This window comes from Plutella xylostella, chromosome 31 (genome assembly GCF_932276165.1).
Source record: "Plutella xylostella chromosome 31, ilPluXylo3.1, whole genome shotgun sequence".
Lineage (NCBI taxonomy): Eukaryota > Metazoa > Arthropoda > Insecta > Lepidoptera > Plutellidae > Plutella > Plutella xylostella.
In genome coordinates, this window is record NC_064011.1 from 1,500,533 (window position 1) to 1,514,893 (window position 14,361).

The 14,361-nt window shown below is 38.6% G+C and overlaps 2 protein-coding genes across 2 annotated transcripts in view; both read right to left on the reverse strand.

Annotated features, from left to right (window-relative positions):
* The window catches only part of LOC105382966 (sex peptide receptor), a 271,017-nt gene that overhangs the window by 249,111 nt on the left and 7,545 nt on the right, over nucleotides 1-14,361 (reverse strand). The window lies entirely within an intron of this gene.
* Nucleotides 7,523-8,485, reverse strand: LOC125491089. Its single transcript, XM_048632174.1, has 2 exons — nucleotides 7,865-8,485; nucleotides 7,523-7,579 (listed from the first exon to the last, which is right to left on the reverse strand). The coding sequence occupies exons 1-2, from the start codon at nucleotides 8,483-8,485 to the stop codon at nucleotides 7,523-7,525; spliced, it is 678 nt and encodes a 225-aa protein (XP_048488131.1).

The following is a 14,361-nucleotide window of genomic DNA, read 5'->3' on the forward strand; positions in this document are numbered from 1 at the left end:
GGGTATGGGCCCTGATGGCATTCATCCCCTTTTTCTGGTCAACTGCGCTAGTGTTTTATACATACCTATAACTATTATATTCAATAAATCACTTTCACAAGGTATATTTCCCGCTATTTGGAAGAGGACGAACATAATTCCAATTTTTAAAACAGGTAGTAGGCATAAAGTCACTGATTATCGCCCAATTTCAAAATTATGTGTCCTTGGAAAATTGTTCGAAAAAATTATTTACGACATTATTTATCCCCTTATTCGTCCAACCATAATCAACAACCAGCACGGCTTCGTGTCTGGTCGATCAGTGGAAACTAATCTCTGCGAGTTGACCCATACTGTACTGAAGGCTATGGAGGATGGTCATCAAGTGGACGTTGTCTATACTGACTATTCCAAAGCGTTCGACAAACTATCACATTTTCATTTGTTGCGTAAACTGGAAGCAGTCGGTATACATGGGGACCTACTACGTTGGCTCGAATCTTACCTAAGTAATAGATGTCAGGCTGTAGCTATAAATGGATTTACTTCTGCGTTTGTGCCAGTCCACTCTGGTGTACCCCAGGGCTCACATTTGGGTCCTCTGTTATTTAATATATTTGTAAACGATATATTATATTATTTACATCATTCAGATTGCTTGCTCTATGCAGATGACAAAAAGATATTTAAAATAATCAGGGAGCCTCAGGATTGTACCAATTTGCAGAGTGATCTCAATAATTTATGTGTCTTTTGCTCGGTGAACCATTTGTCTCTGAATGTCTCCAAATGCAATGTTATATCCTTTTCTCGCAAAACTAACACCACGTTTACTACTTATTATCTAAATGGCCAAAATATACAAAGGGTAGATAGGGTTCGGGATTTGGGTGTCATTCTGGATGAGAAGATGTCTTTTGTTCCCCACATTGAGCATATAACCAACAAGGCTTATAGTATGCTGGGCTTTGTGCTCCGATCATGTAGGGACTTCAGAAATCCAGCAACTTACAAAATTTTATTTTTTGCATACGTGAGGAGTGTGCTGGAATTTGCCTCTGTTATTTGGAGTCCTCAGTATCACATCTATATTAATATGATTGAAAAAATTCAAAATAAATTTATTAAATATGTTAACTTTAGATTATGTGGTGATGAAAAATTTAAGCTCACTTCACTTCAAACTCGAAGAATGCACAGTGATATTATGTTCTTGCATAAGATTATTAACAATTTGTTGGATACACCTTTTCTATTGAGTAAGATTAACTTTAATTGTCCGGCTAAGTTAACTAGATCATGTTTAACGTTTTCAATACCAAATGCTAAAACGAATTATTCTCAGAATTCTTTTCTTATCAGAGCCAGTAAATTATGTAATAAAGTTTGTAAAGATTTAGATTTATTTATGCTATCAAGCAATGTTCTCAAAAATAGATTAAATAACTTACATACTGACTGACATACCTTATTTAAAAATAGATAAAATAACTTACATACTGACTGACATACCTAATTTAAGTTATTCTTAATGTTTTTTTTTTGTATATCGGTAGGTTAATTAAAATTAAAATATACTGTCTTAACTATCTAAGTTATATTATAAGTGGAAACTGTTTTTGGTTTAAGTTATAATTTTCTGTCTAAATTTATTTTTTATATGTAACTGTTGGTTTTCCATAAATAAATAATAAATAAATAAATAAATAAATAAAAAAATCGAAAGTTAACGACCAATATAATTATTACAAACCCCATGAGATTGAAACCTAAAAATAGGTGCGACGACGAGCAAAGCGAGGCGGAGCGTGTTAGGTGCACATGTTCATCAAAACCAAAGCGGAGCACAGCGAAGCGGAGCGGAGCGTTTTCCAAACAGCGGAAACAATACAAGGCACCAGTTTGCGCTATGTAGGGAGACGCTCCGTCAAAGTTAAAGCCAAACGAATATTATTACTTTGTATAAACCTAATAAACCTATGCCATAGCATTATTAGGCTATTCAAGATTTGGCCATACCATTATTAGGCTAAACAATGTTATGCGAAATAACTTTTTACTAAACGAGATTTATGCCATACGATTTTCGGCGTAACGAGACTTTGACCAAACGTTACTATGCAATACGAGATTAGGCAAATAAATCTTATGCCAAAAAAGGTAGAACCTATCCCATCGCCTTAAATTGTCCTTCGTCCGGGCAACGACAACGGGCAAAAACAAGATCTTCTCAGCGACCTGTGCAAATCTCACGACTGTGATATACTCTGCCTGCAGGAAACGCACAGGGCGAAGAACAACTGCCGCCCAAACATTGCAGGCATGAAACTAGTTGCAGAAATCCCACATCGTCAGTACGGTAGCGCAGTGTTTACTAAACATAGCCTAGAAGTAACATCTGTACACTGTGACTCTGCCAACAACATTGAGATAATATACCATGCTGCACATTTAGGTTTTGGGCTTAGTATACCCTTTTTGCAACACCTGTAGAGCGTTTATTTGTTCCACTTTCTTACATACACAACAAATCACAATGACAGATATACACAGTTGTACTTATAACAAAATAGTAGCTATGGTAAAGACAGTTTTGTACTTAGCAGGCTGTGTGTCCGCTTCAGACAAAAAGGGTGAAGTAACTCAGCGTGAATGTTTACTCCAGGAGCAAACCGCTGATTTTCCTCCCATTTATTTATTTATTTATTTATTTTATTTTAGGAAAACTTACAGCACAATTTAAAGGTATAACAATAGAATGAGCAGTAAAAGGCCTTTTACAAGTTTCCACTGATAGAAATAACTTAATAATATTTACGCTAATACAAAGTAGCAAACTAAAGTAGGTACATTAACATATTATCTACGCCTAATCAAACGTACTAAACTGTTTATATACAAAGATGTTTAATAACAATTACACTGTGAAATTATATTATACCTAAACTCTTAGACATCAAAAAAGGTACAACTTAGAATATTTCTCGCCTTATTAATGCTTGTATTAAATATATCAATGTCCAAATTATTCGATACGTGGTTAAAGTTGTTGCAAGCACGCCATAGATACGAATTCTGTCGGTAATTGGTAGACACCGTGGTGTTACTGAAAGTCGGATTGAAGCGACGGGAACGATTCGGAACATAAAATTTTAATTTTTCCAATAATTGAGGACAATCAATTTGGCTGGTGGCAATTCTTAGGAGGAATAATAAATCACAAATTTCACGCCGGTTTATTAATGGTAGAATGTGAAACTGGCGGCAACCTTCCTTATAGTTTTGTAAGGGATACCTAACACGATAACTTAAATACCTCATGAACCTTTTTTGTATACGTTCGATGCGATCAATGTATACCGTATATCTAGGGTTCCACACCTGTGATGCATACTCTAAGTTACTTCTGACATAGGTGCAGTACAAGATTTTAAAGGTTTTTGCCTGTTTGAAGTTAGTTGAAAGCCGCATTATAAATCCAAGAGCCTTGCTTGCTTTAGCCGTAATCGCATCAATGTGGGCATCAAACAACAGCTTCGAATCATGGATTACACCAAGGTCTTTGATTTTACTGTCTCTTCCGATGGCATGACCTTTTAAGAAGTAAGTAGTTAAAGTAGGTTGTCTTTTTCTAGTGAAGGTGATGGTAGAACATTTTGATGGATTTAAATCTAATTTATTGTCGTAACAGTATTTATCTAGGTTATTTAAGTCATTTTGTAATAATATAATATCATTTTCATTAATAATAGGTTTAACAATTTTCATATCGTCTGCAAATATGTAAATACTAGAGTTACTAAAGCACGAATCAATGTCGGAAATAAACAATAAAAATAGTAAAGGCCCTAATATAGAGCCTTGTGGCACACCACTTGGTATTTTAACCCAGTCAGACTGAAAGTTACTGGCCACGACAGCCTGGGTGCGGTTACTGACATAAGACGAAAACCATCTGAAGAGATTGCCACGAATTCCCGCCTTGAAGAGCTTGATCAGCAGGAGCGAGTGGTCAATACGATCAAACGCCTTGCTATAATCTGTGTATACGACATCAGCCTGGTAACCTTGGTCCATTGTTTCCGTAAGTAACTCATTATACAGCAAGAGATTTGTAACCGTAGACCTACCCCTTAGAAACCCGTGCTGAGTAGATTTAAAAACCGTCTTAAGCGCCACATTAAGGTCACGTTGTACAATTTTTTCAAAAACTTTTGCTATTATGCAAAGCTTGGAAATAGGTCGATAGTTTTTTACATCATTTTTTGGCCCCTTTTTATGGATAGGTGACACAAAAGCTGCTTTCCAAATATCTGGAACCTTGCCCTCTTTAAGTGACTTTTCAAAGAGGAGGTATATGGGAAACGAAAGTTGTTCAGCACACTTTACCAAGTAAATAGGAGGGATTTTATCAGGACCGGCGGACTTACAGGTATCAAGTCTTTTGAGATGGTTATGTATAATTGATTGATCTAGTTGAATTGAGGATATATGACAATCATGGTAGAGGTTCTCAGCTTCACCAGGAGAATCAGATGGATTTAGTATATCAGGCTCTAGAAAAGTGGAATAAAAGTAATCCGAGAATAATTTACAAATTTCATCACCCGAGGAAGTTATGTTGCCTTCAAAGGTCATACAACTGGGCAAGGAGTTAGTTTTGGCTTTGGATTTTGCGAATGACCAGAATGTTTTTGGGTTGAGTTTGATTGACTCCTCAACTCGGGTGATATAAGCGTCGTAACATTCGGTTTCCAACATTTTAGCTCTACTTCGTAATATACAGTATGAATTAAAATCCGATTTATTACCATAGTTTTTAAATTTTAAAAAGTATTTATTTTTCTCTTTAAGAATTTTTATTAGTGCCGGTGAATACCATGGTGGATGTGATGTACTTTTAAAAACTTTAGATGGTACAAATTGATCTCGTAGTGAGTACAATTTGTCATAAAAAATTTCAACACACTCATGTAATAGTTTATCGTGAAATACCTTGTTCCAGTCGAAATTTTGGATTCCCGTGTTAATAGAGTCCCAGTCCGACTTAGAATAGAGGTGCACAGTGCGTGGAGGTGATTTAAGGGGGTTAAAATCAGAACATTTATAAGTAATACATAAGGCTTTATGATGCGGATCTAATGGTACCAGGGGACTCTGACACTCTTCTACCGAAACATCACTGTTTGACACTACTAAATCCAGAAAACGGCTGTACTGGTTACTAATACCATTATACTGGCTAAAACCAAATGTGTCTAGATGGTCAACAAAATTTAACTCATCATGGTCACTGTAATTTGACGGTAAATAATGTGACAATTTAATATGCTTAGTCCAATTAATGTTACCTAAATTAAAATCACCTAGAACTAGAAATTTATCGGAAGGATGTGATAATATTATGTCATTTAGCTTCAATAAAAAGTTAGATAGTTGTTGTGATTTGGTATAGCCCTGGTTTTGCTTACATAAATAAATAATTCCTATATGTAGTACAGATTTCCTACTCAAGTTAATCGAGATCCAAAGGTCTTCCGCTGAGGAATTCCAATTTGGTCTTGGAGTTACCGATAGATGTTTACGTGTGGCCAAGAGTACTCCACCACCCAGCTCCTGATTCGTGAGGTTGTAGTCCCGGTCCCGCCTCCAAACACAATATCGGCCGTCGAACAGCTCACTGTCATATATCAGTTGCAACTCTGACATCGGCGCGTATGTCAGTTGCAACTCTGACATCGGCGCGGACGGTCGCTTTCTAGCGGCGCCGTCTGTAGCCAATACGTGTGACTCACTACTGAGTACGACCGCAACATGGCCACAGCCACTAAACGCTCGGACACCCTCATGGTGAGCGAGGTGCTCGCCTTCGTTCAGAACAAGCTGGACACAATGGACGTGATCAGCCTCGAGCAGATCTGTCTGACCAGCTTCAAGGAGGCTGAGCTTGCCGCCGCCAAGAAGCTGCTCGCCGATACCGCCACCACCGCCGTGCGCCTCGTGCCGCGCCGCGGCGATGGCTCCATGAAGAGAGACCTGCAGGACATCATCCGGGTGTTCCAGGAAACCGATCCGGATGATATCCCGACGTACGTAGCTCGGGACCTCTATAAGCTGCCGCCGGTTACATTTGACCACGTCGATGTGACCCGGCTGCTCAAGGACATCGTCCTGTTGAGGGCCGAGATAGATGAAATACGGGGTAAATTAGAAGCCTCGGAACGTGCCAGCGCATCTATGCAACGTGAGTTGTCGACGATGCGAAATGCTGACGCTGCGGTCGCCGCGTCGCCGCCGCCTGCGCGTGAAGTGCAAGCGCAGCGAGTTCCGTTGACTGCAAGCATTGCAACTGACACCGTTTCGCGGCGGGTAAATGACCCGCCGCCTGCGACCAACGCCGAGTGGACACGTGACGCCGCGTGCCCGCTGCGAGCCGCCGCCCCCGCGCCGCCGCGCCCCGCTGCTGCTGTACCCTCCACCACCAGGAGCCAGCAGGAGGCCGCGCCCGCGCCCCCCCGCCCTCGCCCCCGCCCCCGCCGCCGCCGTCGAGCCGCGCCGCAAGCTGCACCCCAGGTGACGCTAGCGGCCGCCGGAGCTCCGGCGGCGCCCCCCCGTGCCCCGCGCAACGCGGCTGTCGACAAGGATGGCTTCATCTTGGTGGAGAAGAGGAGCCCCCGTCGCCGCAACCGCAACAAGCGCGGCACCGCCCCGGCCGCCTGCTCGCTGAAGGCCGCCACGCCCACGGTCGACATCTACGTCTCCCGCATCCATGCGAATATGGCGCATGATAACATCATGCGCTATGTTAAGGAGAGGAGTGTCGGCCGCACCGAACAGCCAGTCCAGGTGCTGGCAATCGAGAGGCTGCAGTCCGCCAAGCAGACGGACTTCAAGTCCTTCCGTCTTCGGGTTCCCGCCGACCAGCAGAAGGTTCTACTGGACAAAGACTTCTGGCCTGCGGGAATCGTTTTCCGTCGCTACAGGGAGGCGAAACAGAGTATTAAATCCCCTGTTACTAGTGCTAGAGTTTAAGTTACTTTTATTTTTGATATAATTAAGTATATAATGTTATCTATTATTTGTATTTTTAAAATGTATTGTGTTTAGTTTATAATATGGGCCACTGATGCCTGAAATAAAGGTTTATTATTATTTATTATTATTATATATGCTATCATTAAGCCATGATTCCGTCACCGCTATCAAATCAAATGAGTGTAAACATATATTTCGATAAAATTGATTAGTTTTAGTTCTAAGTCCCCTAACGTTCTGATAATAGACACTCAACATTTTACTATTCATTATTAAAAATGTTTAACGATACAAAAATAAAGTAATCGGAACATAAAAGTATTCAAAAAGTCTGTTATCAGAACGCAGAGGACCCATAACGCATAGGCAGCAACGTTAAAATTGGCTTGGCTGATAGTTATAGGTAAATCAGATAAGAACATAGGACAGCGAGTTTGTAGGTAACTGTGGTAACTTATCAGCAGCGAGATGCGGACTTTATAAGCAGCATGAATAGAAGCTAGTTTCATACCGATCCCGTCCAAGCGGCCCGGCCGGCTTGCAACAACAACAGGTACACGGACTGAGAATAAAAATAAGCGAGCGATAGGCAAATAGGAAATAAGGCGAGAACAAGTTATTACAATAAGTAATATGAATGCAGGGGTGGTTAACATGTAGTAAATAGCGAAGTTATCTGAGTTAGGCAATTTTACGATGACAATGAAGTGAGTTTTTTTATGAAAAAAGTTTAAGCTATTTAGGCATATAAAATTGATTAAATTATTTTGTTTAAATCATTAGCAGAGTTTATGGTAATTACATGTGTCGTGTCGCTTTTACGCATGTGGATTTTTGCGAACTTTACCCAAACGTATTTATAGTTCTTCTCCTTCGCCAGAGATTTAGCCCTAGTAAGTAGGTTTTTGTATATAGGCGACAGATGGTCGTTCACGTAAATACGTTGATCTGCTGGACCCAGATCCATATCTGAAGCAGTTATCTTCTTAGCTCTTGCTGTTGAGATAAACTCTTCTTTCACATATCTATTTAAGAAGCTAATCAAGATTGATTTCTCCTTGGAGTTATGTATCGGGATCCGGGATATATAGTTGATTTGGGAATTTTCAATAGGATAACCCACATGGTTGCTCAGCAGTTTAGCCACGGTAAAAAGGTTCTCATTCTTCTTAATAGGTATGCCCTTTATCTCGACATTATTAAGTCGGGACCACTGGTCCTTTTGGGCAAAATCTTCCTTAAGGGACTCGAATGATGCCTTAATTGTAGAAACTTCATCTTTAAGGAGTTCTAAAGACATAATGCGTTTGTCGATACCATCCAGCTTAGCGGCAAACTCGTCAATTTTACTGCAGCTCTGCTTAACTTCATCCATGTTGGACTTAAGCGCCCCCACTTCGAGCATTAGCTTCGGAAGATCGTCCAGCTTGGCTGTCACTTCGGCCAGTTTCTGCAGGACTTCCTCCATATTGCCAGTGATCTGGCGGGTGCTAGTTGGCGCAGCAGGTGAAGAGATGCGGCAGCTAGGGCATTTCCATGTTGCCCTTCGATCGACACCTAATTTACGAAACCCAGCTTCGGTGACATTAGCGCAGCGAAAACAGAGGTTTTTATGACATTGCGAACACTTAGCACTATCATTCACTTCGTTATCGCAACTCGCGCACAACATTTTTAAAAAAGGTTGAGAACCACTGATAGCCGAGAGGACGCGAAGAGACGTTAGACAACGGCGACTATTTGAGCGAGTAAGTATTATCTCCCATGTAAGTATTATCGACCGCTGGAGTACAAAGGTTCTGGAGTGGAGACCCCGTGTCGGCAAACGGCGTGTCGGTCGCCCCCCAACCCGTTGGTCTGATGATCTGCGGAAGGTAGCGCGAAGCCGCTGGATGCAGATGGCGGGTGACCGTTTGGGGTGGCGATCGTTAGGAGAGGCCTATGTCCAACAGTGGACTACAGAAGGCTGAGAGAGAGAGAGAGAGAGAGAGAGAGAGAGAAGTATTGTATACTAACATGGCGGTACAAATAGCGGTATTTTTGCTTAAAGCGATTAAATTTTCAGGGACATACAATTTTCATGCACATCCTAGTCCGATAACAAATATCAAAGTAGGTATTTTCCACCAATGTTTGGCCGTGCCCTAAAATGTAGAAATTAATCTAACGCCATTTTGTTTACAGAATTCATAATTTGTCACGCGTTCAGTTAGTGAAGTACGGTGTGCAACAAAAGTTTACTTAATAAATTTTGTGTTATGGTGTAAAATAAATACATATAATATTTAAGTACCTTACTTATCTACCAATCAAAGGCTGGCTGGAGGAATCAACTGGTTGGCAATAAGCCTTGTCTGGCAAAAAACTTAATAAATTATCAATTTACTAAGTACGCAATATATTTCATTCCTTAAAAGTAGATAACAGTATTTTAATTTTTTATACACTTTTTAGAGTTTATAGCATACCTACAGTAAAATATTATTAAAGGAAGGGTACAGAACATCAGAATAAATAATTATGAACCTACAAAAATGTATCATCCATTAGGTCCATTACCCATCATCATACCCACGTCCTCACTGCTGGGATATGGGTTTTGAAGTTACTGACTTAGTATCCTATGTCCCCTGGATGGGGCAGAGGGCGTCCACAGTGACTCTCCATCGCAACCTGTCTTGAGCTTCGCGTTTGATTTCACTCCAAGACTTCCCGATCTTTTTCGCTTCGTCCACTACCGTGCGTCGCCAGGTCTGCTTGGGACGTTTTGAAGGTACACAAAAATGTAATGTATATGTGGTTGTCTGGATGAGATAGCTTTTTAGTAATAAGGCCATTATTTTCTATGTTTGTGAAACTGTTACTGTTTGTGTGCAATAGAATTTATTGTATTTTATGTATCTTTTATCTTTACAAAAAGGCTTTTCGCTGTTCTTCCAGTCGGTTGACTGTCCAGTCATTGGTTTAAGATGAAGAAATAAATAAATAATAGAGATAACCCCCCCCTTATCCGAATGGTGGACAGTAGTTTGTAAAAATTGATGTTCATCAGAAAAAAATTTATACGATGAATATTTATATTTGACTTTGACTTTAATAGTTGACTTATTTGCTAACTGTACAGAAATGGTGGTTCACACAAATATTTCGTATATAGTCGTGTATCACTTTTTAACGGACACTTGTTAACGTGTAATGTATATTTGAACCCGTTATTTTATATGCGTTAATTAAATTTGTCATTGTCATGGGTGTGTTTAAATATTTATTTTATTTATTAATAAGTGTTGGTGTTACATTTGACACGAGATATTTGCACTATGAATAACCTACTGGAAGAGTCCCGAAATCTTAGCTTCTTAGATAATATATTAGTCAATTTAATATATAGTAGTAGGTAAGTATTATAATGTTGTGTAATAATGTAAGTGTGTAACTATTTATTTAAGTGTTTGGCAAAATAATATTATTAATTAATTTATACTGTATCTAAGTATTTATTGTAAAAACAATGTTTCCTGATCCACACTTAAGGTCACTCCTCCGCCCAAAGGTTCCCTAGAAGAGACCGCATTTAGCAACAAGGCCGCCTATATTGTGTATTTATTTTTATTTTTGTGTTTTGTTTTATCAATAAAGTAATATTCTATTCTATTCAAAAAGTAACCTAATTATGTTAAAAGGAACGTAACAACTATTCAAACTTACTTAGCTTAGCTTACCAGTATGTTGTTATTTTTTTCGGAAGCACAATCAACCTATTATTAGAAAAAAAACACGACGTTCCATTGTATCTACAGGGTGTGACTGGGAGTACCTCGGGTTCAGTAAAATTGGTGATAAAGATGGATATTGCTTCGCCCTCACTCGATTGGGTGCGTTTATTACCCTGTCAATATGTGGCGTCAATGCCTCGTGTTTGTAGGGAGGGGGTAAATGCTAAATGGATTAGGCTTCGGCTGAACTGCAAGTTTTCGGCTAGCCGAAAATAAATCAGTACCTCAGAGGTAAACAGTAATATGTCAACTTTTTGTCTCTTTTTTATACATACACTTATGTGATAGTGCTCATTCACGCAATCTCAAATCTCAAAAGAGCAAAAAAAGTTAACTTAAAAAAAAGAAATTATTACTGTTTACCTCTGAGGTACAGAAATACGTTTTCGGCTTTGAGTTAGCTGTGACGACTATTCTTCTTAGCGTGTCGGTGACAAACACAGAGAAGATTGACCTGTCAAATAGGACTCAGCAGGGTTGATTTATATTCCAAATTTCTCATTCAAACTTTACAAAGTTTAAGAGCACTGTACGTATTATTAAAAAAATATTATAAATAAATGAACAACAAATAATATATATAATAATAAATATAAATACAGGAGCTTGTGATTAGCAGTTAGGTAGGACTTTCTGTGGCTATTAGTGCAACTCTAAAATAGCCGAACGCTTTCGGCCACGTACACAACACTATGAAGGTATTAGGTCACACACGTTACGATGGAAAGAAGTATTTCATTTAAGCTGACAGGAGCTTTAATGTCGCCATCTTAGAATACGCAATTGTTTCTCGTGTTTTTGTTTTTAAAAGATGCGGTTTTGATGTTTTTTTTACTATTTCCTTAAAGTATAGTGCCACAAACTTATCTGTTCCGGTGACAGCGAACTAAATTGATCCATATCTCATTACTTACTAATGAATTGTATATTTTAAAACATTAGATGGGTTTATTAACACCGGAAGAGCGAAATAACAATACGAGCAAACTTAAAATCTTATAGAATTAAGAAATATTAGAGATTTATTGAAGCTGTCACCGGAACAGATAAGTTTGTGGCACTATAAGGACCATAAGTTTTTAACCTAATTTTTATGGCGGGATGACTTTAATTTATAATTATGTGTAGAGACGCTACTATTATTAAATAAGTACTTCATTATTCATTTTTTAAGATTATTATTGTTAAATCACCTTCTTTTTCGACCTCCCATTTAAAAAAATACATACACAGGTAAGTATGTAATTTTTCTTCCTGGGAGCATCATTTTCACATCCTGACTATTTCAATTAGTCATCCAACAAAATGCCTACATTTTAAGGAACGGATTATTAACTTACTAATGTAATGTAATGTGGGAATTCCGGGATAAAAAGTGGCCTATGTTCTTTCCCAGGGTCTAGATCGTATGTATACCAAATTTCATTGAAATTCGTTTTGTAGTTTTGGCGTGAAAGAGTAACAGACAGACAGACACAGTTACTTTCGCATTTATAATATTAGTTAGGATTAAAAATCGACTCAGGCTCTCAATAATAACTCACGATCTTAGAATATTGCCACAGAAGTTTATTCCTTAATGTTTTTTCGCCACAACTTAAACTGTATGAGATTAACATTGAGTTTAAATGTAATTAGTGTCCTGAAATCAGCTTAAAACTCGGGATTTTCAGCCTGAAAATATAAAACGAACGTGTTAATTGGGATCTTGTATAAAGCTAGCCTGAAGTGGCTTTTCAGTGGGTTAAAAAGCAATAAAAAGTGAGGTTTTTTACGTGGCGAAAATACACATTTATATAATTTAAATGTTCAGAGGGTGTAAGATTGAAAGAGCTTTCCTAGTTAGGTAATAAAATCCTTAAAGGCGTATATTTCAGATTTGTTTTAGACTGTACCATACTACGCTCCAATTCAACACAATATTTGAGTTTTCAGTTGGTAGGTAATACACACGCACTCACGCCTCGTACTAATGTACTCCCTTGCGGGGTAGGCAGAGGTGCATTGCTGCACCCACTTTTCGCCAGAGTGTTATGTTAGTCCCAATGTAATAGGGGGCGGGCCTATTGCCATTTTACGGGCACATCCAAGACCCGAGAACAAATATCTGTATTTAAACAAATATGTGCCCCAGCCGGGAATCGAACCCGGGACCATCGGCTCAGTAGTCAGGGTCACTAACCACTACGCCATTCGGCCGTCCATTGGTAGGTAATATGCGTTGCTAAAATGTACCTGAAGATGGCGTCATTAAACTAGTATTTTTTGTTAGGGGTAATTTGGTGCTATTCTATTCTATTCTCTGTGGGGTGTAAGTACCTTCACCTGGCTCTCTCGAATGGAATCTTTGTGCATGGTCCCCAAGGTCTAAACTGCCTTTCTAAGCTGGACCATTTCCCACCACGCTGGTCCACTGCGGGTTGGTGGGTTCACATATCTAGATGTGCTAAATCTAGATAATTAAGAAGGTTTCCTCACGATGTTTTCCTTCACCTCTATTTTTTGGTGCTATTTCAGTGGAACTTTTTCATTGCTTGCGAGTTAATTCGTGTAGTATATATACTTTAGTTTTATAATAGAATTCAAAGCATTAATAAACCTCATTTTTGATCCGGTATGCGACTAGGGAAGTCCCGCATCTCGCCATTTAATTGAGCACTGAATAAATCAAAATTGAATCCCTGGTTTATTAATAAACTTGGCATATCGTCGGCATACCCTACATTATTTTTGGAATTGTAGAGGTTGCTTACAGTCGGTTTAAAATCGGGAGAAATAAAAAAATGGAGTTGGCATATACAATACAGGGTGTCACCACACCCTCTTTCAGCTTGGTACATACCATTTCTGCAAAAACCAGTACACTAACCAGATTTTTTTTTAAATTGACAAAATATACCAACATTTCTATGCTGGTATTTACAAATATTCTGGCCACATGACTTTTTTCGTATAAATGATGATGGGCACCAATATATGGAAGCTGGGACCAGCACCAATAGAAATGAGTGATACGTCGTTGAAAAGGTATTTTTTTGCAGAATATGAATAACGGAAGCGCTCGTCCTGATTTACTGTCCAATTAGAATAATCGTACCTTGAAAGTTTTTATATTTTATTTCTGTAATTTTAATGTTTTTGTTAGTTTTTCACATTCATTTCTAATTTTTATAACAAAATGATCATATTTCATATAATATTATATTTGTTTATTATCTCAGTAAATAAAACCAGTTGAAAGTAATTTCTCCAATTTCAATAAAACGTGTTTACGTGTATTACGCCCTAACTGTCATCAGGAGAGAGAGTGCAATGCCATAGAAAAATACTTCCTTCCGACGAATATATTTCAAAATGGACAACTTATAAGGATTTGTCGCCATAATACTTTTTTGCTCACTTGAAAAGAGCTATCCAACGATGTATGTCTCATCTTTATTGGACATAGGTCCCAAAACGCCCATTGTCATTTATCTAATTTGTGCATGTACGAGTATATCGCATTTGTACAGACATAACGATAAAAAGTTAATTCACTGACAATCATAAACAATTTAAGTAATTATGT

Excerpts from the sequence above, each read along its gene's own strand:
- LOC125491089 (XM_048632174.1), bottom strand. The coding sequence starts at position 8,485 with ATGGAGGAAGTCCTGCAGAAACTGGCCGAAGTGACAGCCAAGCTGGAC. Across the intron at positions 7,580-7,864 it reads AGAACTATAAATACGTTTGG|TCCGTGTACCTGTTGTTGTT; the intron begins GTAAAGTTCGCA and ends TTTTATTCTCAG.